The sequence below is a fragment of the Ovis canadensis genome, chromosome 20 (assembly GCF_042477335.2).
Source record: "Ovis canadensis isolate MfBH-ARS-UI-01 breed Bighorn chromosome 20, ARS-UI_OviCan_v2, whole genome shotgun sequence".
Classification (NCBI taxonomy): domain Eukaryota; kingdom Metazoa; phylum Chordata; class Mammalia; order Artiodactyla; family Bovidae; genus Ovis; species Ovis canadensis.
The window spans coordinates 41,474,787-41,500,469 of record NC_091264.1 but is presented as its reverse complement, the minus strand read 5'-3'; the positions used below and the strand labels follow the sequence as shown (position 1 = coordinate 41,500,469).

Genomic DNA, 25,683 nt, shown 5'->3' with positions numbered 1-25,683 from the left:
AACTCACTCAATTATGCTCTTAAAATGGGTGAATTTTATCGTATGTAAATTATGCCTCTATGAAGCTGACCTCTCCCCCCAAAAGAAGGGGTACAGGAAGCTCAGAAATCCTGACTCCATCAGACCAGGAGAGCCAGGTGGGAAGGAGGGACAGCGAATTCCCCCGGCTGAACTCACCGGTCACGGCGATGGCGGAGATGGGACCCACTCGCTTGTCCCTGGACAGCCCGTAGAGCAGCAGCTTGTACCTGCGGGCAGGATCCAGGCCCGAGACACTGACCTCCCTGTGGCTGCCCTCCACGGGCACCACCTGGGGTTGCCCGTCTCTGTCCCTGTACTGGATCACAAAAGAGTCGAAGTGGCCCTCGGGGACCGTCCATGAGAGGCCCACGGAGTCTGATGTCACACTGGTCACCTGCAGCTCCTCCCCCAGACGTGGTTTTGAAGGACGCTTTGTTCCAGCCTCAGCCACAGCTCTGTGGGTCTCTGAGATGGAAACACAGAGGGGAAATGGTTGTTTCTGGAAGGCTGGGTGACCCTGCAAGGAAGGACTGAGAGATCCAAAGACAGGATTGAGCTGTGGCTGCACCCTGCAGGGCTGGGTCTTCAGGCTTGTGCAAGGAGATGGGCCGGATTCCCAGCAGACAACCAGAGCCAAACAGCAACCATGTTGGACAGCCACCACAAGTGGCCACAGTGACTCTCCCCAGGGGCCCTCCAGATCAGAGACACCTCCCGAAGGGGCTGCCCTCACCTGTGGTGCCCTCGGCAGTGAGGGGGCCATGGCGCCTCTTGCCCAGGAGGCCGTAGACTAGGAATCTGTACTTGCGGCCGGAGTCCAGAGGGCTGATGGTGACCGAGCGTTCATGGCCCTCCACGGACACCACGTGAGGCCCATCCTTGTCCTTGAACTGGACCACAAAGGAGTCGAAGTGGCCCTCAGGGACCGTCCAGGAGAGGCGCAGTGAGTCTGGGGTGGGGTCTGTCACCCACAGCTCCCCAAGGCGGGGTGGGGCTCCTGGGCTGGCGTCACCTCGGCCAACTGACAGAGAGGAAAGTTTCTGGTGTTTATTTTTTTTTCCAAAATGACTCCTTGACTGCCTCCCTCTGGAGCTGGAAAAATCTAGAACTGCCCAAATGATCAGTGCTGCCCCCAGATATTTCCATCACCATCACATGCCCGCCAGCATCCTCATCTGGCCATGCCTCTGTTCTTTAACCAGCACAGGGAGCAGCCTTCTGTCCTGGGAGAGGTGATTCCCTAGTTTCCTATTTATCTTATTCCACTTGCTATCCGGACTCTGATAGAGACCATTTCCTTGGCAGGGTGCAGCTTATCACAGGCTTCATCTGCTTGTTTCTTTAACCAAGGAATCCACTGTTTGTGATTTGACTGTTCTTTGGGAAAATCCAAGGGTCCTGGGGACATCAGAGGGGGGTACAGGTCCCTGGGGGCAGACAGCTGGTTGGGGAGGTAGGATATTATGACGACGGTGACCCTCCTAGGGCCTGATGGAGGAGTTGGGACTGCTTTTGTGTGAGGAGGGGTACAAGGAGAAGAAGAATGCTCAGACAGGAGAAGGATCTGGTGTCTGCCCAAGAAGCCATCCCGGGGCCTGAGAAGGAGCTGGCCTTCTGCCTTCCTGGACAGCGAGGACGCTGACGGCATTGTTATTGTGAGAGTTCTCTGGCAACTGGGAACCCCCAGGGGCAGGGGAGGGCCTGGATCAAAATCCAGGAAAGGGGCATAGCTGGGCTGGGCCCGACTGGGCTGGACTGGGCAGCCAGTCTTGGGTTCTTCTGGTGTTTCTGAGCTCCAGGAAGAGGGCAGGGGCGGAAAGCGGTCCCTCTGGAGAGGCAGATAAGGGACCCAGCGTGCCTGGGCCGGTAGGGCGGGAAACCAGGGTTAAGGGTCAGTGGAAAGCGCTCTTTCAGGAGGTGATGGCTACACAAGGCTGAGACTTGGATGTGGAACAGCTCTGGCCTCCCGCCCTTGCTTCCCAGTCCTGCTTACACCTTCCAGGAAGGGTCCTGGAGGAGCCTCCCCCATTGAATGGAAGTAAGAATTATGAGAAGAGGTGAAAGTCAGCAGGGGGAACTGATCCAGGAACCCACTCCATTTTCTTGGTTCCCATCTGACTGGGAAGGGAGAAGGCAGCAGGGCTTTTCAAATAAAAAGGAAGAGGTGGATGAAAGGGAGACAGGCGGAAAGGAGAGGTGTTCAGGCAGCGGGAAGAAGGACGGCGGGGCTGGGACCTCAGCTTCATGGGGGTCCCGCTCACCTGTCTTTGCCTCCACAGAGACTGTGCTGCGGCGTTTCCCATCTTGGATCCCGAAGAGCAGGAACTTGTATTTCCTACTGGGCTCCAGGCCGGGGACGGTGACCTCGCGCTGGTCGGCGGCCACAGGCACCACCTGGGGCTGCCCATCCCTGTCCTTGTACTGGACCAAGAAGGAGTCGAATTCACCCTCGGGGACAGTCCAGGAGAGGCCCACAGAGTCCGGGGTCACGTCCGTCACCGTCAGCTCCCCCAGGCGTGGCTCCACGGGGGGCTCTGTGACTGGGGCTGGAGGGACGGGAGCTAGGATCCAGGGAGACAGAGAACATGGCTGAGATCTCTGGCGGGAGAACTCCCCCCTCGCAGGGCTCCTGGGCTCCGAGGGCCTCCAGGGGGTGTTGAACAGAGACAGGGAGCAGTTACATCTCTATTTTCACTGGCCTCACTTCCTTCAATGATGCATATAGGAAACCAACACAGTGGTACTAGCAGTGCTCATGACTGTCACCAATAGGAATCACAGATGCTGTCACATCAGCTTAGAATTACTGCAGAAACTCCAAAACACTCTACACTCATCACTGCTTCTAAATAGGTTATTAAACAGGCCACAAGTTTCTTGCTAATGAACTAACAGTGAAGTTCCTGTATTGCTAAATCATAAATTCGAATTTTGAAATACCTTTGATAATTGGATATCAATAGAATCGGTATGGTATGGTAAAATCCTATGCATTCTACTTTATAGATTTTAAGACATTGCTCTGAAAGGGGTTCACTGGTTTCATAGACACCACAGCACAGAAATGGTAGTGGCCTGTCCCCAGAAGGCATGAGCAGCGGGACACGCCAGGAGCAGGAGATGCCGGGAGCGGAGAGCAAGGGCCACCTCCCTGAGGAAGGAAGACTCTGGGTTGGCCAGAAGGGAACACAGCTCAGGCCAGGGGGGTCGAGGGCCCCTGAGAAAAGATTCGAGGGATGTGTGTTGTTTAACCCCAGTGAAAAAGGGCAGCAGGGGGAGGTGGTAGCTGGTCCAAGTCACAGCGGGGTTGTGAAGAGAGGGGAGGAAACAGCTGTGGATGATCAGAGAGATAGCATCTGGCTGGACCTGGTCGGAGGGGAGGAAGACAATCCTGCCTGGGGGAGGAGGCAGAACAGAGATAGAGACTGGAAGACAGGGAAGGTTCCAGCTCCCAAGAGGATCCCTGGGGTCAGGGAACAGACCACATGCCTGTGACTGGGGAGGATCTGAGCGAGACGCTGGGGAGGTGAGGTGGCCCCGGGTGACCAGGGATGGGGACTGCCTTGACCCGCCCTCACTCACCGGTCAGGGCCACCACGGAGAGGGGGCCCACGCGCTGCCCACCATGTAGCCCGTACATATTCATCCTGTATTTGCGCTCAGGCTCTAGCCCGGAGACAGTGGCCTCTCGCTGGTCTGCGGCCACAGGGACCACGTGGGGTTGCCCGTCCCTGTCCTTGTACTGGATCACGAAAGAGTCAAACTGGCCCTCCGGGACTGTCCACGCGAGGCCCACGGAGTTGGGGGTCACATCTGTCACTGTCAGCTCCCCGAGGCGCGGTTCCTTGGGGGGCTCAGTAGCCGGAGGAGTCTCTTCTGCTTGTGGAGCTGAGACAAAAATGGGGGAGGCTGTCAGGAAAAGCCCCTCTTCCCTTTGGTAGCAATTATCTGCGTTGTTGTGGTGGTGCCCATGGGGTGGTTCTGATGTAAGACTACACTGATTGGCAACATCTGTCTGGCCGACAAGGCTTCACTAAGCGCCTGCCAGAATCTGGGGCTGTGTTCAGTGGGGAGGGGTGTCAGTCACCACCGAGACCCTGGGAAAGTGGCTGAAGGCCCATCTGCCCATCTCTGGCTCCAAGTTCTCCAGCCAGACCTCCCAGCTGACCCCCAGACTTGGGTGTGCTCAGCATCTTCCTTGGGTGCCTAACTGATCCCCAATTTCAGTCCAAAACCGAGTTCAGGGGCTTTCCCCTGCAACTCCTGTTCCTTCCACAGCCTTCCCACCTCCTCAAAACCACCACTTCACTGTCAGAGTCATCCCTGAGTCCTCTTCTCCACCTCATGGCCGGCCTGTAAGTCCTGTCCGCACTGCTCTCAGAAGCTGACTCCCCTACTTCTTAAGTCCACCGCCACCCCCTCTAAATTGGAAAAGGAAATGGCAACCTCCTCCAGTATTCTTGCCTGGAGAATCTCATGGACAGAGGAACCTGGCAGGATACAGTCCATGGGGTTGCAAAGAGTCGGACAGGACTGAGCAACTACCACTCACCTCCTTTAAGCACACAGCTCTTACTGGATTATAGCACAGTCTCCTAAATCCCCCCACTTCTCCCCTCTTCACTGTGTTCCCTACTGTTAGCACATTAGTCAAAGCCTGTTCCCGCCATGGCTTCCATCTCACTTAGAGCAAAAAGCCAAGTCCTTACAGTGACCTCCCTCCGAGGCCCCACATGTTTACCTCTCACACCACCCTCCTCATTCCAAAACAATCCTCGCTGGTCCTCAGACATTCCCTCTGCCCGGAAGCTCTTCCCCAGAGGCCTACGTGGCTTGTCCTCTCCCTCCGGCAGGTCCTTCTTCAGAGAGTCCCTTTGCAGCCCGCTTCCCACCCACTCACCGTCTCGCCTACTGGGCTTTGCTTTTCTCCCCAGCTCTTGTCACTGGCTCACACACAGTCCTACAGACACATTTGTGCAATTTGGCGCCTGTCTCCTCTGATAGAATGTGAGCTCCCGGGAGGAGCCTTGCCTTGTTCCCTACTGTGTTCCCAGCACCAGCACCCCATGGGTGCTCCACAAAGGTCTGTTAAATTAATGAGTGGTATGCACATCTGGGAGAGGCTGAGCTCAGGACCTGCTAGTCCCCATTGCCCCAGAGTGAGCTGAGTGTGGGAGGCACTGCTTATTAGGACCAGCCTGGAAAGTGGTCCCAAGAGGCAAGTAGCAGAGGGGTGGCTAGGTGGGTGGGTTCCCAAGATCCTGTTTCTCAGGTTCCTGTGGGAGGATAAGATTAGGCTCTGTACTCATAACACCTGCTTTCAGAATGGGCTGGTGGGCTTCCCTGGTGGCTCAGTGGTAAAGAATCCACTTGCTAGTGCTGGAGGATCCTGCATGCCGCAGAGCAACTAGGCCAATGCACCACAAGTATGGAGCCTGTGTCTAGAACCCTGGAGACACAAGCACTGAGCCCTCGAGCCACAGCTCCTGAAGCCGGCATGCCTAGAGCCCGTGCTCCTCAACAAGAGAAGCCACCGCAATGGGAAGCCCACGCACCGCAACCAGAGAAAAGCCTGTGAAGCAATGAAGACCCAGAGCAGTTAAAAATAAGTAAATAGACTTGAAAGGGGGAGGGCGGCTGGCATGGGAATCCCCCCGTGGTTCTTGGTTAGGGCTTGATGCTTCCACTGTAGGGGGCATGGGTTCAATCCCTGATCCTAAAATCCTATAAGCCATGCAGCTTGACCAAAAAAAAATTTTTTTTAATTAAAGTAAAAAGTAAAAATGGGCTGGTGATGAGGCCTCAGGAGGACAGAAGCAAGTCTGAGTGGGAAGGGCAGGGATGGAGGCAGCTGAAGGCGGGAGGGAGTAACCACCATGTACTGAGCTTCTCCCAGGTCCAGGAGCCAGGCCAGGCGTTGTGTTCCATTTAATTTGCGTCCCAACTCTGTTGTTCCTGTAGCTTCCATTTCCTGCTTGCTTTCACCCTCTCTGCACTTCTTTCCACGAGAGAGAAACTGTCCTCACCATCAAGCCTTATCCTTGGTGCTCTGTCTCAACTGGGGGAGATGGAATGACAACTACCCGTGAATACCGCAGACCCCATGCTGCATTTGGTAAAATCCTTTCCCAATTTAGTAATGTTTCTAAAGCTGCACGTTAGTTCTTCTCCTAGCAACGGCTCAGCACGTGCTGTGTGCCAGGCATAGTCCCTCGGTCAGCTCAGTGGGCTCCAGCTGCCCATTGCCTTCCTGCTTGGATAATGAGCTCCATCGCACAGCTTAGAACTGAGAAGCCAGGAATGGAAAGCAGTTTCTTTGATTCCAAGACTCAATTGTCCTCCACTGCACTGCCTCAGTCAGTGCCCGACATAGTCCGTCCTTACCTGGGAACTGGGCTTCCCAAGTGGAGCTAGTGGTAAAGAACCCGCCTGCCAATGCAGGTGACATAAGAGACGCAGGTTTGATCCCTGGGTGGAGAAGATCCCCTGAAGGAGGGCATGGCAACCCACTCCAATATTCTTGTTTGGAGAATCCCATGGACAGAGGAGAGCATGCACCCACATGCCCAGGGACCAGCGTGGCTGCCCCAGACAGACAAATGGACATAGGGTGACCCCAGGAGAAACCTCGGCCACATGTCCTAGGCCTGACACAAGCCTCCACCTTTCTACTTCAGGCCCACAGGACAGTAACCCACTGAGGCTTACCCCTCTCCCTACTCTCTGTACTGACTGAAGAAAGAAAAGAAATCAGGGGTGAAAGACTCTGGACACTAAGCCAACCAAGTCCCTTTGAGAAATACAGAAACCATGTTCCGGAAACATGTTTCTCTGCTTTTAAAAATCTTTCCCTTTAGAATAAAAGTTGCTTTTGAAAAATCTGTGTCTTTGTTTCAGTGAACAAAGGAGAAAAGAAATGCCTTGTCCCTGGGGCCAAGCTGGGCAGACCAGCAGGAGGGTCACAGAGGCCTGTCTGGGGCCTGGGCCTGGCCCTGGGGCTCTGCAGAGTGGGTGCCCAGGGGGGTCCTCTGTGGTGGCTGAGGGGCCCTGTGCCTGGGTGGAGGGACAGTCTTCCTTGCTGTAATCACTCACCGGATGAGTCATAAAGGAAGTTTCCAGCGGCCCTGGTGAAGAGGCCAATGTCTCATGCACATTCTAAAAAGCTGAACCAGCCAAAGGGGACAGAGCAGACCCCAGGGTAAGGCCAAATGTAATCATCGTAGTGGCCAACACTGCCAGCATGCTTACTCTGAGCCAGGCCTGCGCTAACTCAATCTCACAACAGTTCTGTGAGGTGGGCATTATTATCCCCATTTTACTGCTGAAGAAACAAACATAGTAAGTTGAAAACTCGCTCAAGGTGGTGAAGCTGGTTGTAGCCCAGTCCCCAGTGAGCTGTTCTTTCTAGGTTGTCCCCAAGCAGGGGGTTCCATGGCAACAAGTGAGGGCGACACCACAGGGAGGCTGGGGGCCCCGGACGGGAGGAAAGCGGACAAGGGCCCTGCCCTCACTCACCGGTCACGCCCATGGTGGACACAGGGCCCACGCGCCGCCCCCCGTGCAGGCCGTACAGGTTCATCTTGTACTTGCGTCCGGGCTCCAGGCCCCCAACGGTCACCTCAGTCTCCTCTCCCCCGACACGCACCACCTGGGGCCCGTCCCCGCCCTTGTACTGGACGGTGAAGGAGTCGAAGTGGCCCTGGGGGATGGTCCAGGAGAGGCTCAGCGAGTCCGGGGAGGATCCCGTCACCGTCAGTTCCCCCAGGAGGGGCTCCTCGGGGGGCTCTGGGGCCTCTGTGCTGGGTTCTGTGGGGCTGGGGGTCTCCTCCATCTCTGTGGAGCTGGGGGTCTCCTCCATCTCTGTGGGGCTGGGGGTCTCCTCCATCTCTGTGGGGCTGGGGGTCTCTTCCTCTGTAGCTGAGAAGAAAGGACACACGGAGGGTGAGGCAGGGTCCCCAGGAGATGTCCTTGGGTCTCCTCCTAAGCCATGGTCCACACTGGGGACCCTGAGGTCAGTTCAGAGAAGCCTAAGGAGGCTGGTGGTCCTGCTCGGTCCACACCTCACAGACATGCCTGGAGTCCCCGGTGTCAGCTCTGGGGATTGGCCCTGTCACCAGCACAGCTCACAGAGGCCCTTCTCTGCCCAGGAAGACCCACAAAGGTCACCACGGCTCAGCCTTGAGGAGAGGGGCCTCCTGCACGCCACTTCCCCATCACCTGAGGGGGTGATCCTCCCCACTAGGTCCCATCCTGGGGCTTCCACCGTCTACTCACTGGTCACCCCGATGACAGAGACGGGGCCCACACGCTGGCGCTCATGGAAGCCGTACAGGTTCATCTTGTACTTGTGGTCTGGCTCCAAGCCTGAGATGGTGACCCCGTCCTCATCCCCGGGGACCCTCACCACCCTGGGTTGCCCGTCCCCGTCTCTGTACTGGACGGTGAAGGAGTCGAAGTGGCCCTGGGGGACGGTCCAGGAGAGGCTCAGCGAGTCCAGGGAGGATCCTGTCACCATCAGCTCCCCCAGGAGGGGCTTCTTGGGGGGCTCTGGGGCCTCTGTGCTGGGTTCTGTGGGGCTGGGGGTCTCCTCCATCTCTGTGGCACTGGGGGTCTCATCCAGGACTTCCTGGGGGGCTGAGGGAAGAGATAGGCTCTCAGGTGACATGCTTTGCTGGTGACATTAATCCTGACATAAAGTACATTTGGCAAGTATACTCTTCAAGCTGTTGGCTTAGGGGTTCCTGTAGCCTTTGTATTAGCCGTTCAGTGACTCATTGAAGGAGACAGCTCTGAGACAGGCCCCTAAACCCCACCGTGTACTGCTGGCCAATTGCACTGGCTGGGCTCTTGTGTCTGAGAAAGGAGGTGAGGCAGTGTGAGAGGAAACTGAAGAATTCTTACATACTGTGTTCATGGACTGTGCTGACCACAGGAAAACGAGGGGGCAGCAAGGACTTGTCCCACTTGCAGTTCTCCCTGTCAGTTCCTGCCCCTCCCCAGGGTTGCCCAGCTCCCCTCACCCCACTGACCAGGACAGAAAATGGGATGTGCTCTGGCTAAGACCTCCGTGGGCAGCCCTGTCTCTTCCTCTACTTCAGACAAGAGTAGGGGAAAGGGTATGGGAATGAGGCTGGGGGCTGGGGAGAGCCGTGCTCTTCCCTGGCTCGGGCTAGAATCACAGCCACGAGGGCATCCACCCACCGTCTGCAGTAGCCAGTTCTCTGCTGAGGCTCCATGAGGTGGGGAAGGGAAGCCAGCCCTTCTGTGACCCACTCCCCGGCCCATGGGGGACCACTTTGGGCACAGAAGATAGGGGCTTCCCCTATCTTCTTCCTTCAGTGAGGAAGCAGCAAGCAAGAATGATGACCCAGACAGGGAAGGGGAAGGTGGAAAGGTGGAGAGAAGAGGATACTGGGAAGGGAGAGAGTCGGGGAGAAATGATGGCTTACTCTTCAATAGCAGTTTTGATGTACTTGGCACTAAGTGCCAGGTGTGTATTAACTCTTTTAATTCTAGTAGCTCTGTGAAGCCATTACCCTTGTTATCCCCGTTTGACAGGTGAGAAAGCTGAGGCCCGGAGAGACTCATTAAGTTGCACAAGATCCCAAAGCTAGGATTAACATACAGGCAGATGGCCCTAGAGCCCATACTCCCAGCCACAATGCTACACAGTCAGGAAAATGTGCTGGATGGGGGAGGTTGGGCCCCAGGAGGACTGCAGGGCTGGGGGCTGAAAGCGAGCCCTTTGCCCTGCTTTACTCTGGCTGGGACTCAGGGAGTCAGGCGGGCTGGGGAAATGTGGAGTTCGTGGCCCTTGGATTTGCCAGTTCTGAACAGAGCATCGGTGGAGGGAGGGTGTGGGCAGCAGGTAAAAGAAGCTCAGAAAAGACCACAGCCTCAGCCAGGAGAAGGTGGCCAGCAAAGGCTGCGAGGAAAGAACCCAGTGGCTGAGGGCATCCAGGGGGAGCACAGCCCGGCGGGGACGGACGATTCTCGGTGCTCAGAATGGTGGAAAAGGGGCCTGTCCTTGGAGGTGGAGAGGCAGAGCCAAGAAAGATGTCAGGGGCTGGCAGCTGGATGCGAAATCCTGGGATGTGGGGAAGGAGACGGTGGAGGCTTTGGCAGAATTGGAACCGAGGAAGAGAAGGTGGAGAGAGGCGCCAAGGGTCTGGGGCCAGGTCCCACTCAGACGGCTGGGGGTTGGTGGGCAAGGGAGGCCTGACTCACCTGTGGTGGCCACCACGGACACGGGCCCCATACGCTGCCTGCCATGAAGCCCGTAGAGGTTCATCTTATACTTCCGGTCGGGCTCCAGGCCAGGGATGGCGACCTCATTCTCATCACCCCTGACGGGCACTGCTTGGGGCCGCCCCTGGGCATCCTTGTACTGGACCATGAAGGAGTCGAAAGAGCCCTGGGCCACCGTCCAGGAGAGGCGCAGGGAGTCTGCAGTGGCGCCAGCCACTGTCAGCTCCCCCAGCAGGGGCCGCTCTGGGGGCTCTGGGTGGCGGGACTCCTCTTTCTTCTCTGGGGCTGTAAATAAGAAGGCCCAGGCGGGGCTGAACTGGCAGAACCCCAACATTGGGGCCTGGGGTTTGGAAGGCTTGTCACACCTGTGGGGGTCTCTACTTGATTAGCATGAGCACTGAACTCTGAGAAGCCTGGCACAGCCAGAGTATGACACACCTTCTGGGCCTCGGGGAGCAGCTGAACAGGATGAAAGGGGCCCAGCAGTGTGGGGGAGGCTGGCTGGCCCTGAGCCCAAAAGTGGGGCCAGGATTCCAAGTCAGCCATCTCGCTGGGAGGCCCCAGCCAGCTCCTGGCTGAAGGCAGGCATGTGGAAGGCTGGGAGCAGTCAGCCTTAGGGGTCAGCCCCCCTGTAAGGCTGGGGGCTTAGGAGGCTGCCACTCACCGGTGGTGCCATCGGCCGTGAGGGGGCCGTGCCGCTTCTTGTTGGCAATCCCAAACAGAGTGAATCTGTACTTGTGGTCAGGGTCCAGCGGGGAGATAATGATGGAGCGCTCGGGTCCTTCCACGGGCACCACCTGTGGCCGGCCGTCCCTGTCCCTGTACTGGACCACGAAGGAGTCAAACTGGCCCTCAGGGACAGTCCAGGAGAGGTGCAGTGAGTCTGGGGTGGGATCAGTCACCCACAGCTTCCCCAGGCGGGGTGGAGTCACTGGGTTGGGATCAGTCTGAGACACTAGGAAGAGGAGGTGGGAGAGAAGGGAGGGACACGGGTCAAAAGAGAAGGAGAAATCCGTCTCCTCCCTGGGAATGCCGTGTGAGACTGCGCAGGCTGTTCTCTGCACAAAGGTGCATGGTGAAGACAGCACAGACGCACTGAAATCCAGCCAGCACTCTGCTTGCCAAGCTGTGCGCCCTGGCAAGCGGCTATGCCCACCTAAAAGGACAGGCGGCTCATCTGACGTGGCATGAAAGCACTGTCTTAACTGTTGTTGTTTAGTTGCTAAGTCATGTCTGACTCTTTGCCACCCCGCGGACTGTAGCCTGCCAGGCTCCCCTGTCCATGGAATTCTCTAGGCAAGAATACTGTAGTGGGTTGCCATGCCCTCCTCCAGGGGATCTTCCCAACCCAAGAATCGAACCTGAACCTCCTGCATTGGCAGGGAGATTCTTTACCGCTGAGTCACCAGGGAAGCCCGCTGTATGGATTAGTGTGGCCCTCACTTATTGTGCAGCCTGGAGAGGGGCTTCAAAGAGAAGGAAGTGCAGTGAGCCTCTTCCACATCTCCACAGCCAGGGAAGTCTTCCAGGACAGCCTCCACTGCTTCCAGACCTAACGACTAGCTGATTTCCTCTCCAAGAGAGGGACGCTTGGTCCTTGGAGCATTTTCATGTGGGAGAGCCCCCACAACTGTGCTCTGGGCCCCACTTTATCCGCTCCCACTCTCACTCCATCAGATATGCCCTCAGGATTTATGCGAACGCCTCCACTCGGCTGCATTGCCCTCCAGCCTCCGCCCTCCGTCTTCGCTCTCCGCTCCAGCCCAGATTTCAGACAGAGATGCTTGTACTCATGTCCTCACCTTCATCACCCTCCCAACCCAGCCCTGCCCTCCACCGGCAGCTCCCACCAGGGTCAGTGGTGACCTCGCCGTTGCTAAATCCTGTGGACACTCTGCAGCCCTGAGTCACTCTTACGGAATCTGACATGTCTGACCGCGCCCTTCATTTTGGCATTCCTCTCCCCAGTTCCCCCCTCAGGCTGCCCTGCAGACTCCCGATCCTCTGTTCATGCCATGAGTGATGGCCACCTCCAAGGTCCCAGGGGCCATGTCTCTTCTCCCTGCCTCCCCACCCTGGCTTCTGCCCACTGGGACATGCTCCATGCTCAGGGCTTTCCTTTGCTCTCCAGTCCCAGGAGGGCAGCGGGAGAGCGCTCTGGGCCCCTCATGTTCTGCCCGAGTGGCCTTGCCCTCTCTGTGCCGCCCCTCTCCTCATCTGTGAAATGAGTATGCCTCACAGGGCTGCTTGTGAGGATTAAGTGTGATCATTCTCTTAGAACATCTTGAACACATCTGACACTTAAATGCTCGAAAGATGTCTGACTAAGTTGCTGCACTGTTCCACCGTTCCTCACATCCGCTGCTCCTTGCCTCAGGGAACAGGACTGCCGGATCCAGAAGCGTGGGGTGCCTGGGCCTCCTCACTCTCCTTCACCCCACCCAACCCCAGCCTCACTGCCACCATCCCCGCCAGGCCAGCATCCTCGCTTGCCGGTTCCTAGCTCACTTCTCCAGCTGTCCTCTGCAGCAGCCTCAGAGCTATTTGTAAGATAAATATTGAATCGGGTCATGCTCTCACTTAAGGCACTTCGGAGGCACCCTAGGGTCCTCAAATGAGGCCTAAGTTACTCACTCAGACAATGGAGATCAGTGAGACCAGTGTCCTCAGCCTCCAGGTGCCCTCCCCTGGCATCTGGAGGAGAGACTTTCTCTTACAGGGCCACTCTCACTCCTGCCTCGCTCTCCACAGCTCCCTCTGTTGGCACTGCCCTCCTCAACCTCCCTGCCTGACCCACCACCATTTTCCCTTTAGGATTCAGCTCAGGCACCACTGCCCCCAGGAAGACTTCCGGGAGTTCCCAAAGCACTGGGGAGACCTCCATAAGGACTGTGCAGAGGGCAGGGGCAGGGCCTGGGTGACCCCTGTCACTCACAGATCTTGGCTTCAGCCACCAGGGGGCCGTGCCTCTTCTTGCCCACGAGCCCGTACAGGACAAATTTGTACTTGCGGCCGACGTCCAGGTTGGAGATGAGGGCAGAGCGCTGGGGCCCCTCTACAGGCACCACCTGGGGCCTGTCCCTGTCTTTGTACTGGATGACGAAGGAATCGAACTCGCCCTCAGGGACTGTCCAGTGCAGAAGCAGGGAGTCCGAGGTCACGTCTGTCACTGTCAGCTTGCCCAGGCGAGGTGGGGCCAAGGGCTTCCCAGGTTTCTCCCCATCCTTGTCTGGAGTTGGTGGGGGGGAGGCAAAAACAAAGCATGTGGGCTCAAGCACTGTCTTGTCCCTGCTCTCCGTCCCTCTCCTCTGCCCACTGGCTCCCTCCATGCTGGACGGCTCCCTCCCTTGATGCTCCATTCCCTGCCCTCAGTTCTCTGGGACCAGCCTTTCTAAGAAGGGGGGTATTTCTCCACAGTGTCTATTCTGGAGAGAGAGAGCTTCCGCTTTTCCCTGTGATAACTTCCTCCCCACTCACAAAGGTCCCAGGCCCTCTACACACCAACACTCTGAGGGAGTTTCGGGTCCCCTGAGGTTCTTCCTGAGAGTTCGGAACTACTGCTGCTTCAGAGCAGCCTGGAGATGCCTTAGTCCACCTGAACGTCTCTCTCCCTTGCCACTCTCTCCCTGGTGAGAGATCTGGAGTTGCAGGGAGAGCTGGCTACCCGAGTCTCATAAAAGGAGACCAGGAGAAACTGTGAATGCCAGGAGCCCCAGTCTCCTGCCCGGGTTCCACAAACCTCATCCATCTGTGCAGTCCCAATGGCCATGGAGCGCCCTCCCCAGGGAACCTCCACCTCTAGCGGGAACTGGCTGATGGGACCATGGGGCACTGCAGCCCTGGCTTGCATGGTAGGGGGACAAGGTGTCCTAGTCTGTCCAGTGAGGGGATGTCAGGGGCTTGAGAGAAGGGAAAGGGAGGAGGGGGCTGAGGATCAGTATCCTCGGGGCCAGAGGCTTTCCTACACCCACCCTGAGAGACGCAGGGGGCGGAGAGGGGCAGAGGAGTGACCAGGAAGTGAGGGAGGGACACTTCTACACAAAGAAAGCTGCAAGTGGAGAGCCAGGGACCAACAGTCTCTCTTCCTGAATCTTTGTCCCACGTTTTGACTTTTCTCCTCTCATCTATTTATCTGGAAGGACTCCCCTCTCTGATCCACCCTTTTGTTGTACTAAGACTTTCCCTATCCCTCTTGTCTCTGAGCCCTCAACTCCCTTTCTCTCTTTGTTTCTCCTACCGCCTCCACCCAAACACCAGCCCTGCCCTCTGGTCTTCATCCCACCCCTGAAGTCCTAATGGCCCAGCCCCTCCCCCAGCCTCAGGACACTGGACTTGAGCAGAGTCCAGGATGTACCCATAATGCCTTGGTAGATGAGAGGGGCAGAGGGCTCGCCATCGGGGGGGATCCCACGAAGTGACAGCTCGTAGGGGGATTCGGGAGGGGGTGAGGGCACCAGAGCCTGACGGACATCCCCTGGCAGTAGCTCCTCATGGGCCCCTGGCCCTTCGGGCACCCGTAGGCGCAGCTGGAAGTGGGTAAAGGTGTCAGGCTGGGCGGTCCAGGCCACTCGGAGGCGCCCTGTCTTGTCTTTGCCCAGCACCCTCAACTCGGCCAGCTCCTGGGGGCGCTGCTGCAGGACAGGGGCCTGAGCCCCTTGAGTCGTTGAAGGGCCTGAGGGAGGAGGCTCATCAGTGGCCCCCATGAGGCCTGAGAGGGAGGACCCTGGGAAGAGGCAGGGCGAGAAAAACAGGAGAGTCGGGTATGAGAGCCAGCAAGGAGACTGCAGTCCCCAGGTTTTGCTCTCTGGCTTCTAAGAGTCTTCAGACTTTCCCTTTGTCGCTCCTGGATCACCCCCTGGGTCACCTCATTGTCCCAAACATCCACTATAGCCCTGCACAGACGGGCCTGCAGGTCACAAATAGAAGTAAGTCTGCCATCCCTCCTCCCACAAGGCTCCTAGCTCCCTTCCCATGGGAAACCCTCCCCACTGGGCGGTGGTCCTGGCCTCCATTAGTGCTGCAGTGAGAAGCCTGGAAGAAAGGAGAAGACGGTGGTGTTAAGGAAGACTCAAGAGACAGTGGGCAGTCAGAAGAGAGAGGAGTGGACATCCAGCTCCGGTGACATCTGGGCCCTATGGGGGAAGAAGAGGTCCATAACCCCTCCCCCCATAGCCACAGGGCACCCCTCCCTGAGCCAGGATGCCGTTCCTGTGGGAGAGACAAGCGTGAACTGAGCCAGGAGGTCTGGAAAGCCAGCCCAAGAAGCAGTGGCTTCACCTCTCACCTACCCATGCTGCCTAACAGTTTCAAGGCCACCCCCAAGCAGTTCCGATGGTCCCTTTGAGGTTAGGGCCAAGGTGTGGAAAATAGTAACCACTGACCACAGTTGTCAGCTACCCTCACCACAGTGAGTCAGAGTGGGAAACCACTGGTTTCACTCCCTACCCCACCCAAACTGCTCCAGAGAATCTTTGCAGACACTGGCCCTCCCATCAAATGACCCTTCTATTGCCTAGAACAGGATTCCTGGCAGAAGCGTCCTAGGAACGCAAGTGAAAATCAGAAAATTCCAAAGACCAGGTCTCCTTGGCCTGGGGTATCCACCAGGATCCTGTGGGTGGAGGGGGTTTCCAGGGACACAGGAAGGTGTGGGGATGCCCGGAGCCTGCACCAGGGAGGGCTGGAAGGCAGAAGGGCAAATCAGAGGGGTAGAGGCAGCCTGAGCAGTGAGGCAGTGGGAGGCGCTCAGCCTCCGGTGGCAGCTGAGACTGGGCAGGGGGTGGGGGTCACGCGGCCCCACCCACGCTACCTGTGGTGGTGATGAAGGCGTAGGACTTGGAGGTCTGCCCTGACCGCACCCCGTGGACCTCCACGTGGTAGGTGGTGCCGGGCTTGAGATCGGGCAGACTGACGGTGCGCGCGGTGCCCGGCACGGTCAGCTCCCCGGCGGGCCCCTCCGCGGGCGGCTGCGGCCGCCAGCGCAGCACCACGCGCTCGAAGTGGCCGCGGAGCCCGTCGAGCGACACGAGGAGCGCGCCGTCGGCGGAAGTGCCCAGCACCTCGGGCTTGGGGTGGCGGGGCGCCGCCACCCGGTCGACGCCTTCGGGCGAGAGGCCGTAGATGCCCTGGTTGGAGTCCCGCTTCCAGGTGCCCGAGTCGGGGCTGGCGGTGGGGTGGGGGCGACCGGGCGGGGGTGCAGGGGAGCGACGCCGCTGCAAGTATTCGTGGATGTGGTGCGCCACCGACGTGTAGGTCTGGTTGGCTCGCAGTGGGTAGCCGTGAGCCCGCAGGTGACGCTCCAGGTCCTGCACCGTGCCGCGGAAGCGGCCCAGCTCGGCGGTCAGGTTGCCCCACGCCCGCCGAGGGGCCTGGGGCGGGCTCGGCCGCGGCGGAGACTCCGCCTCCCCCTGCTCCGCGGGCCGCGAGGGCCGAGGGGGCGGCGCTGGGCGCTCGGGCCGCGGGGGCCGCGGGGCCGGGGCCGGCCGGGGCCGGGGCTTGGGGGGCGGCGCTGGGGGGTGCGCCTCCGGGTAACTGTAGTGGCCTGGTGCTGCCGGGGCAGAAAAAGGGGGAGGAGAGAGCCGGTCAGTGGCAGCAACCCCCACCGCCAACCCCTGCACTCCCCCCACGGCAGCCCCGCGTCCCTCCCACCCGAGCCTGAGGCCTCTTTCCTGGGCCCCAGCCCCACCTGCAAAGAGAACCAAGAGAAGTTAGTGCCCCAGGACGCCCTCCCGCTTCGCCCTCCAAGCCCGCCACTGTTGGTGCCCTAGAAAGAAGAAACGAGGGGTGGGGCCGTGCGTCTGAAGGAGAGAAAGGGGCGTGGGAGGAGAGAACGCGAGCGACAGTGAGGTGGGCGTCCCTCTGTCACAGGAAAGGGAAAGAAAGATCCAGGCATCTGTTAAGAGACTTGGAGGGTTAGTGGAAAATTACTGCTGAGACCTAACTCCCCCAAACCCCGATTCTAAAGTCAACTGGCGCCTTGATCTCTAATCTCAGCTCCAGTCCCAGGAGACCTGACCACTGAGATGGAGCACAGGGGTGGGGGGGGGTCCCTGTGCCCGAGTTCAGATCAGAACCACTCCTATCTGGTTCGGCCGGACAGCATCTTTTATTTACTACATCTCTCCATGAGGCCGCTCTTCCCAAACTCCAACCCACCGCCTTCCTACAGGACTTCAGGCACCTGAGAACTCCCTCTCCTCAGAGACCCTGGTACAGAGGAGGGCCCCCAGCAGGTGCTTTGGGACTGCCACACACCCTGTGCAGTGCATTCAGAGGAGCCTGTGAGCCCGACACATGGCTTCCCAAGGAAGCGGCTCCTAGGCTCAGAAACTTCCCCAGCCCTTGGCCAGCCGTACCTGTGTTGGCCCTGATGGAAGCTGGGTAGCTTACTGCCCGGCCCCGCTCAGCAGTGACGGTCACCACATATTCTACGCCTGGCATCAGGCCGGTCAGCAGCGTCCGGTCTGCCTCAGAGGGCACTTCCAGCCGCACCCTCTGGTTGCCAGCACTGACGTAGGACACCACAAACCGGTCCACTTCAGCCTGGGGGCGCAGCCAGTTGAGCTCCAGTGTGGTTGGTGTCACAGCCACCACGCGGAGGTCCTGGGGGCCGTCAATCACTAGCCAGGTCAGAGAGAGGAGGATTCAGGCGGGAGTCTGGTCTTCGGTCACCAGCTGTCCTGCTAAGAGCCTTGCCCCCAGCCAGTCCCTCCCCTCTGCCCTCTTGGAGGGCATATCCCAGCCCCCCCTTTTCAAGTCTATTTTCTACCCATGACCCCACCCCCGCCCCCCCGCCCAGCAACAGCCCCAGCTCTCACTGGTGGTGATGGTCTTGGAGGCAGGAGGGCCCCAGCTAGTCCCTCGAAGGGCACGGACAGTGACCTGGTACTCCTGACCAGGGGCTAATCCTCTCTGGTCATAGGCTGAGGAAGAGCTGGGCACCCGTGCTGTGAATGGGGGGCTCGCCCCCTCTGTCTGCAAGAGAGAAAGTATTGGGTGGATCAGGGCTGCCACTCACCCCTGCTGCTCAATGCCCCTGATCCCTTCTTTCTCCAAGGTCTAGGCAGAATCAGCATGAGACTGTGTAGAACTTGGCCCTATACAGCTGGGGAGCATGGGTGGCATCAGCAAACACATCTAGAACACCTTCTCCATGCCAGTTCCCGTTCAAGGCAATTTACATATGTGAACTCACTTAATTCTCTTAAGAATCTAATGAGGTAGGTCAGATTATTCCCATTGGACAGATGAGGAAACTGATGTACAAAAGGATTAAGTGGCTTGCCCAAGGAGGCAGGGATTTAAACCCAGACAGTGTGACTTCAGAGTCCTCTCTTATGGGGACTACATTAAAAAAAATTTTTTTTTACTTATTTGACTGCTTTGGCTCTTAGTTGTGGAATGAGGACCTAGCCTTGAGACATGTGGGATCTTAGTTCCCTGACCAGGGATTGAACCCAAGTCCCCTGCATTGGAAGGCAGGTTCCTAATCACTGGATGACCAGGGAAGTCCCTGGGCATTACCTTTTGAGCCTGTTCATCAGCTGTCTGCCAGAATTCTACCTGACACATGCTGGACTCTCTTTCTGGCTTTTCCCTGGCAATCCTGACCCTCTGGGCATGAGGAGACTTCTCATAAACCTGTTCCTGCCATAACAGGTGAAGCAGATGAGTGATACCACTTCAAGTCTCACTTCCTCCTTGAGGCAGCTGCCGCAGCCTGAGCCTTCCCCTAGAAACACCTGCCCCTGGCTGTGTAACTTGGGTGTGACCCACATCGTGACATTTCCTTTTGGGTATTTTTCTTGTCTTTTCAGCAGGGTTGTAGGCCCCTCAAAAACAAGGCCCACCTGCTCAAAGTTCCACAAATATGTTTTCTGAATTTGTACCTGGCATCATTCTGGGCCCTGGAGACACAAAAATAAGATATATGATCCCTGTCTCCTCAGAGAGCTCCTGCTCTAGTAGCTAAATGTGTGGCCACATTTTACGTTTTATTAGATCCTTAACCCAAATCTCTAGGTGTAGTCCATGCCTGTGAGAGAACAAACCCCATTCAAGTATACGTGTAAAGTGTTATGATTATTTGCAGGAACCCCACAGAAAATCTGCCAGCCTCTGCTCCAGGCAGGGTCTCCTGGAGTGCCAGCCTCTGGGGAAACGAGAGGAATGGACATCTGGGAACAGCGCGGCATTTTGCTGGGCCGTCTAGCTAGAACAGCTAATAAGGACGCTCTGTTCTGCTTTGCTATGTTGGCTGTGATGGGGACACCTCCATTCAGCCAAGTAGGATTGGAAATTTCAAAAGGTACTCTCCTAAACCAAGAGAACTGCGAGGAAATCAACACAGTAAATACCAAAGTATAAAACCAGATGAAAGGCCACGTAGAGACTTCTGGGTTGAGGATGAAGTGAAGCTTTGTTAGAGTTTTCTTGGCTGAAAAGGTTTTCTGGGCATGCAGGATCTTCATCCCTCTCTTACTCACTGCCCTAGAATATCCTGGCCTGGGAGGCCTTGGATGGGTGTCTACTCAAGACCTATGAGGGCTTTATCCTTCCCCAAACCTTCTCTCCCTCTGCCTTTACTCCCCCAACCCACCACCACCAACACACACACACACCCCTTGAGTGCTTCCTGATGATGTCTGGTCCCAGGGAGACAGTCCATCCCCAGGGTTCACCCTCTCCCTTCAGGTCACCCACATGAACCTTTTAGACACTTTGAGATCCATCTGGGAACAATCCCCTGAGAAGCTGTACTGCCAGTCTAACCCACATCTCTCAGCACCACCTGTCTGGTCTGAGGCTGGCTCTCTAACCAGAGGCTGGCAGCTGATTCGGCCCCTTCATGATGGTTTGGCTGCTTCACTGAAGTCCTTGGCAAGTTTCTAACTCTATCTCGATATTAACCTCATGGCCCCAGGTGGAGGGCTCCACCTTGGCTGGCCCCTGGAGCTCACCTCACCCTCATCCTCTTTTTCAGACCAGACCCGAACACAAACTTTTCTGAGGCTGCAAGTTCCTGTGTCCCAGTGAAAATGTGACATAGCCCCAGTTTCCAGTCTGTGGAATACATTCAAACTGGAAACACCTGCATGTCTTTCTGTTCGGGGGTTCACCTCCCTCAGTTTCTTCAAGCTTTGTCTCACATTCATAGAAGATCTTGCCTTTTGCAAAACAGCAGCATTCCTTGGACAAAAGAGCAGTGGTCCTTGGACTTGGGGTACGTGAGAATCACCTGGGGGTATGTTATGATGCAGGTTACTGGGCTCTTCCCCTACAGCTTCTCATTCAGCAGATTGGGGGGCAGAGTCTGACAGTTTGCATGGCTAATGCTCCAGCTGATGCTAAGGCTGCAGGTCCAGGGAGCACACTCTCAGAACCACTGAGCGTAGCTGTGCCACGTATGCAGGGAAAAGAGGAATGTTCCTCTTCTGTGTTCTGAAAATCATTCCAATAACTAGGTGTGTCCCTTGGCCAGGAATAGCAGAGTTTGAGCTTTGAGAGAAAAGTGTTTCTGGAAAAGGGAAAAGGATAAGGTAGAGAGAGAGGCTTCTAGGAAGATGGCAGTGGCCAGAGGGATAGCCAGCTACTGAATGCACTCTGTGCCAACAGAAATGGATAGAGAGTGCTGGCCAAAGGCAAGAGGCACAAGCCCAGAGGCCAGCCACAAAAAAGCGTAGAAAACATAGTCAGCGGGCCAGCGGCACAGGCTGATGTGGAGTCCAAGGGAGGTGTCTGGGGACCAATTTTACGGGAGCATTTTCCACACCCAGGCTCAGGGAGAACCTAAAATGTGATGGAGGCCCATACCCAGCGCAAAGCAGATGAGCTGAGAGCATGGCCAAGCTGGACACAGGCTAGTTGGATCCCCCCTGGCCCCACAAAGAGGGAGAAAGCCCAGGACTCCTCCTGGGAGATTGTGCCTCTGGAGAACACCAAGGATGAGGTCATATTTACTAAGAGCAGGAGATGCTGTTGCCCTTTAAGCTCATTCTAGCTCAAATGTTTATTTCAATTCTTTCCCTAAAGTCTCTTAGGAAAATTCCTCTTAAAAGTCCTACCCTCTCAAGATTGGAACTATGTAAATAACATACACGAAGAAGAGAGTGGGAGAAACACTTTAAAATGTTAACAGTACTTGTTTCAGTGTGAAACAGCCAAGAATTATTTGTTTTTTTCCCTAGTCGCCAAATTCTTGTCTTGTGATTAAATTATTTTTATAACTGAAAAAAAAAATTTTTAATGGAAGAAAAAAATCCAGGCTCCCTTGGTTGTGCAGCAAAGTAGGGATTTCTGCCTCTGCTTCTACCAGAGGGTAAGGAGAGATAAAACATGATAGGGGCCTGGGTTTGAGGTGATAATATTGATAAGGAGACTTAGAATGACTAGGCCAGTTGGGGTGGGGATGACAACCAGCACCTCAGAGCTATCCCTTCTGTCCTAGAGGCTTCCTAAGTTTAAGCCCTGGAACTTATTTATTTTTTCCAGAGTCCTGACTGGGTAGAGATTAGAGTAAGTAACATGGCCTGTCCACCTATGGCATTTGTGGAATGATGCAGGAAAACATATTTGAATGGGAGAAATGTCAGATGATTTGCAACTAGGAGACCAAACACATCATAAAAATGCAATCTGCATGAAGGGAGATCGCTAATGAGAGGCCACAAACTTTGTCCTCAGGGTGCCCCCAAATATTTTAAGAGTGAGTTGGAAGGAGACAGAAAAAGGAGGCTTTGCAATGCACTGATGACATGGAGGCTAGGAACTAGTTCACAGACTCAAAATTATTGCAACAGCCTAGACAGCTTGGCCCAAACCAAAAAATGATAACACTGAACAGAGCCAAATACAAAGGCTTATATTTAGGTTTAAAAGGGGGTATGTAGTTGAATGTCTTCTTTTTTCCTTCCTTCGTTCTTTTTTCCTTGTTTATATCTTCTAAAGTCTCTACACTGAGCCTATACGACTTTAATAATAAAAAGTTACTTTAAAAATCAAATATGATCAAAATAACTGACAGTTTGTGTGACCACAAGTTCATATATGTCAACTCTGAGAAAAGTAGCCGGATATCCAGAGTCAGCCAGGTGAGTGACTGGACTCCATTCTGCCCCTGTAACTGGGGGGAAGAGGCACATACAAAAAGCAGGAGGCATTAGAGGAAGAAAACCAAGAAGTGAAGGATTCAGAGAACAAAGCCTCAAGGAAATGGGGAGAAGAAACCAGTGGGTTTGGCCTGGAGGGAATGAATGGTGATGTGATGGTGTGTTCATTTGCTTCAGTGGTGTCCGACTCTTTGCAACCTCATGGACCATAGCCTGCCAGGCTCTTCTGTCCATGGAATTTTCCAGGCAAGAATTCTGGAGTGGGTTGCCATGCCCTTCTCCAAGGGATCTTCCTGACTCAGACATGAAACCCGCATCTCCTGCATTGGCAGGCGTTTTCTTTACCACTGAGCCACCAGGCGAGCCCAATGTGATGCTGATGTCTCCAAATATCTGAAAGTCCGTGGTGTAAGATGAAGGGAAAGGAAAAAACTCATTCCAATCCTGGTGAAGGCCCAGCTGGGGCCACTGAATGGATGTATGAATGGGGCAATTTTGGATTCAGCAACAACAGAAAGAAGTGACTTCAGCAAAAATGGAGTCAGCAGGCAGCCCTAGGAAGTACTGAGCTCAAGGTCACCAGAGGAGTTCCAGCAGCAGTGGGCTGATGATGCAAAGGCCTTCTGCACACAGTGTGGGCAGAAGAGAAGGTCTTTAGCACAGCTTCAGGAACCGGCTACCTGGACTCAACCACTGATTACCTGGAACTCCTTTTGAGGTGAGCACCCCCACCGCCAGCCCCACTCACTCGGCCCCCTCTTGGAGCTTGGCTCTCACCGTTGGGATGAACTGGATTTCATAGGCATCCACATTGCCGGGAGCCCGGGTCCACTCTGTCCGAACTGTCGTCTCCTCCAGCAGGTGCATCCTCATGCCCTCGATGGCCGGCACCTCTGCCCAGGAGAGTGGGATATGAGAAGCTGCTTAGCCCAAGGCAGCTCCCCACCCCTACCCCCACTCTCACAGGCTCTTCCTACTCAGGGTCACCTTAAGAGATCCAGCCAAGTTCCCAGTCTTCTCTGGGGGGGAGAGAGGAATGGTGAGGAAAAGCCAGCAGTGGCCTGAACAAGCCTTGGGTTTCCTTCACTGCCCTCCATCTCCAGGAACCAAAATCTCCCGAAAAATACCTGAAGAGGGCCCCTGGATCTGCTCATCAGAGATCTTACAGCAGGTCCTGCCTGCAGGCATGGCCCCCCACCTGCTGTGGTTCTGCAGCCCTGGTGGACCCTGGCCCTCTGGCTCCTCTGACTGCCCCGCCGCCCACCCCAATATATGACCACCCCCATCACCCTGCCTCCAAGTCTGGGGCCTCCTCCGCCTCAGACTCAGGCTTTCTCATGGGGCTCCAGTTTTCCAGCCCCGGACCCAGCACACTGAGGAAGGCTGTCCGCTCACCTTCCCCGCAGTCTTCCCCAGCATAGCCGTCTTGGCAGACGCAGCTGCCCTCATGACACTCTCCCCGGCCGCGGCAGTCCCCGGGGCACGTCTGGATGGCGCAGTCGGGGCCCCGGAAGCCCTCGACGCAGACACACTGGCCTGCGCGGCACAGTTCCCGTGGCCCGCAGCCCCCGGGGCAGGCGCTGGCAGGAGGCTCTTCCTGCCCACAGTCCTCGCCGCTGAAGCCCACGTGGCACACGCACACGCCCTGCACACAGCGACCACGGCCCCGGCAGTCGGCCGGGCAGGTGCGGGTGGCGCAGGAGGGGCCTGTGTAGCCAGAGTCGCACACGCAGCGCCCATTCTCGCAGCGGCCGCGCCGGTGACAGTTGGAGGGGCAGACGCGGAGGCCGCAGTCCTCGCCCGCGAAGCCCTCCCAACAGGTGCACACACCGTCCTGGCACACGCCCCGCTGGTTGCAGTCGCGCGGGCACCGTCTCACGCCGCAGTCCTCACCCTCGTAGCCGTCGTCGCACACGCAGCGCCCCTCCAGGCACTGGCCGCGGCCTTGGCAACCCCTGGGGCAGCTGCGCGTGCCGCAGTCTTCGCCCTCGTAGCCCACGTCGCACGAGCACACGCCATCTTCGCAGCGGCCGCGACCGCGACAGTCCCCGGGACACCGACGGCTCCCGCAGTCATCTCCTGCGAAGCCCGGGTTGCACACGCAGCGGCCGTCTACGCAGCGCCCGCGCCCGCGACAGTCGCCAGGGCAGGCGCGCGTACCGCAGTCCCGGCCTGTGTACCCGGGCCAACACACGCAGCGGCCACTCTCGCAACGGCCCCGGCCGCGACAGTCCCCGGGACAGCTGCGCACGCCGCAGTCCTCGCCACTGTAGCCCGCGTGGCACACGCACACGCCGTTCTCGCAGCGCCCGCGGCCCCGACAGTCGCGCGGGCAGGCGCGCGCGCCGCAGTCGGGCCCCGAGTACCCGGGCCAGCACACGCAGCGGCCGTCCTCGCAGCGGCCCCTTTGGTTGCAGTCGCCCGGGCAGCTGCGCACGCCGCAGTCGTCCCCACTGTACCCGGGATCGCAGATGCATTCGCCATCCTCGCAACGCCCTCGGCCCCGACAGTCGCGGGGACAGGTCCGCGTGCTGCAGTCCTCGCCCGCGTACCCGGGCCAGCACACGCAGCGGCCGTCCACACAGCGCCCGCCCTCGCCACAGTCCCACGGGCAGGTCCGCGAGCCGCAGTCGTCGCCAGCGTAGCCTGGGTCACAGACGCAGCGCCCGTCCTCGCAGCGCCCCTTCTGGCTGCAGCCTCGAGGACAGCTCCTCACCCCACAGTCGTCGCCAGTGTAACCGGGGTTGCACACGCAGCGCCCATTCTCGCAGCGTCCTCTCTGGCTACAGTCTCGGGGGCAGCTCCTCACCCCACAGTCCTCGCCACTGTAGCCTGGATTGCACACGCAGCGCCCGTCCTCGCAGCGTCCCCTCTGGCTGCAGCCGCGAGGGCAGGAGCGCACACTGCAGTCGTCCCCTGAGAAGCCCGAGCGGCACACGCACACGCCCTGCACGCAGCGCCCGCGGCCGTGGCAGTCCCCGGGGCAGGAGGGCCAGCTACAACTGGGCCCAGTGTAGCCAGGGAAGCACACGCAGCGACCACGGACGCAGCGACCCTGATCATTGCAGTCATCCGGGCAGGAACTGGGCGCAGAGGGTGGTGAGGAGGGGGGTCCCTCCGCACCTGCGGGATCCGAGCAGGTGGGCCCACCCCAGCCTGGCTCGCAGGAGCAGGCACAGCGGCTCAGGTCAAACACGCCATGGAGACTGCAGAGGCTTCGAATGTCGGTCTGGCCTGGAGTAGGAGTGAGAGTTGGGTCTCAGTCTCTCTAGGGAGGAGAGGCTGAGCTTGTGTAGTGCTGCCCTGA

General features: G+C 57.3%; 1 protein-coding gene across 4 annotated transcripts in view; it reads right to left on the bottom strand.

The window, feature by feature from the left end:
* TNXB (tenascin XB) overlaps positions 1-25,683 on the bottom strand; it is a 56,077-nt gene that overhangs the window by 20,896 nt on the left and 9,498 nt on the right. The window contains exons 3-17 of one of the 4 annotated variants that reach the window (XM_069563477.1): positions 23,772-25,610; positions 23,154-23,269; positions 18,087-18,243; positions 17,625-17,888; positions 16,079-16,816; positions 14,624-14,992; positions 13,205-13,498; positions 10,934-11,224; positions 10,249-10,554; positions 8,296-8,655; positions 7,537-7,938; positions 3,604-3,909; positions 2,283-2,582; positions 755-1,042; positions 178-486 (exon numbers count right to left, since the gene is read on the bottom strand). In XM_069563477.1, the coding sequence (XP_069419578.1) occupies positions 178-486; positions 755-1,042; positions 2,283-2,582; positions 3,604-3,909; positions 7,537-7,938; positions 8,296-8,655; positions 10,249-10,554; positions 10,934-11,224; positions 13,205-13,498; positions 14,624-14,992; positions 16,079-16,816; positions 17,625-17,888; positions 18,087-18,243; positions 23,154-23,269; positions 23,772-25,610 (6,339 nt within the window). The remainder of the gene's footprint in view (positions 1-177; positions 487-754; positions 1,043-2,282; positions 2,583-3,603; positions 3,910-7,536; positions 7,939-8,295; positions 8,656-10,248; positions 10,555-10,933; positions 11,225-13,204; positions 13,499-14,623; positions 14,993-16,078; positions 16,817-17,624; positions 17,889-18,086; positions 18,244-23,153; positions 23,270-23,771; positions 25,611-25,683) is intronic. The other 3 variants (XM_069563478.1, XM_069563481.1, XM_069563480.1) reach the window with 3 other exon arrangements.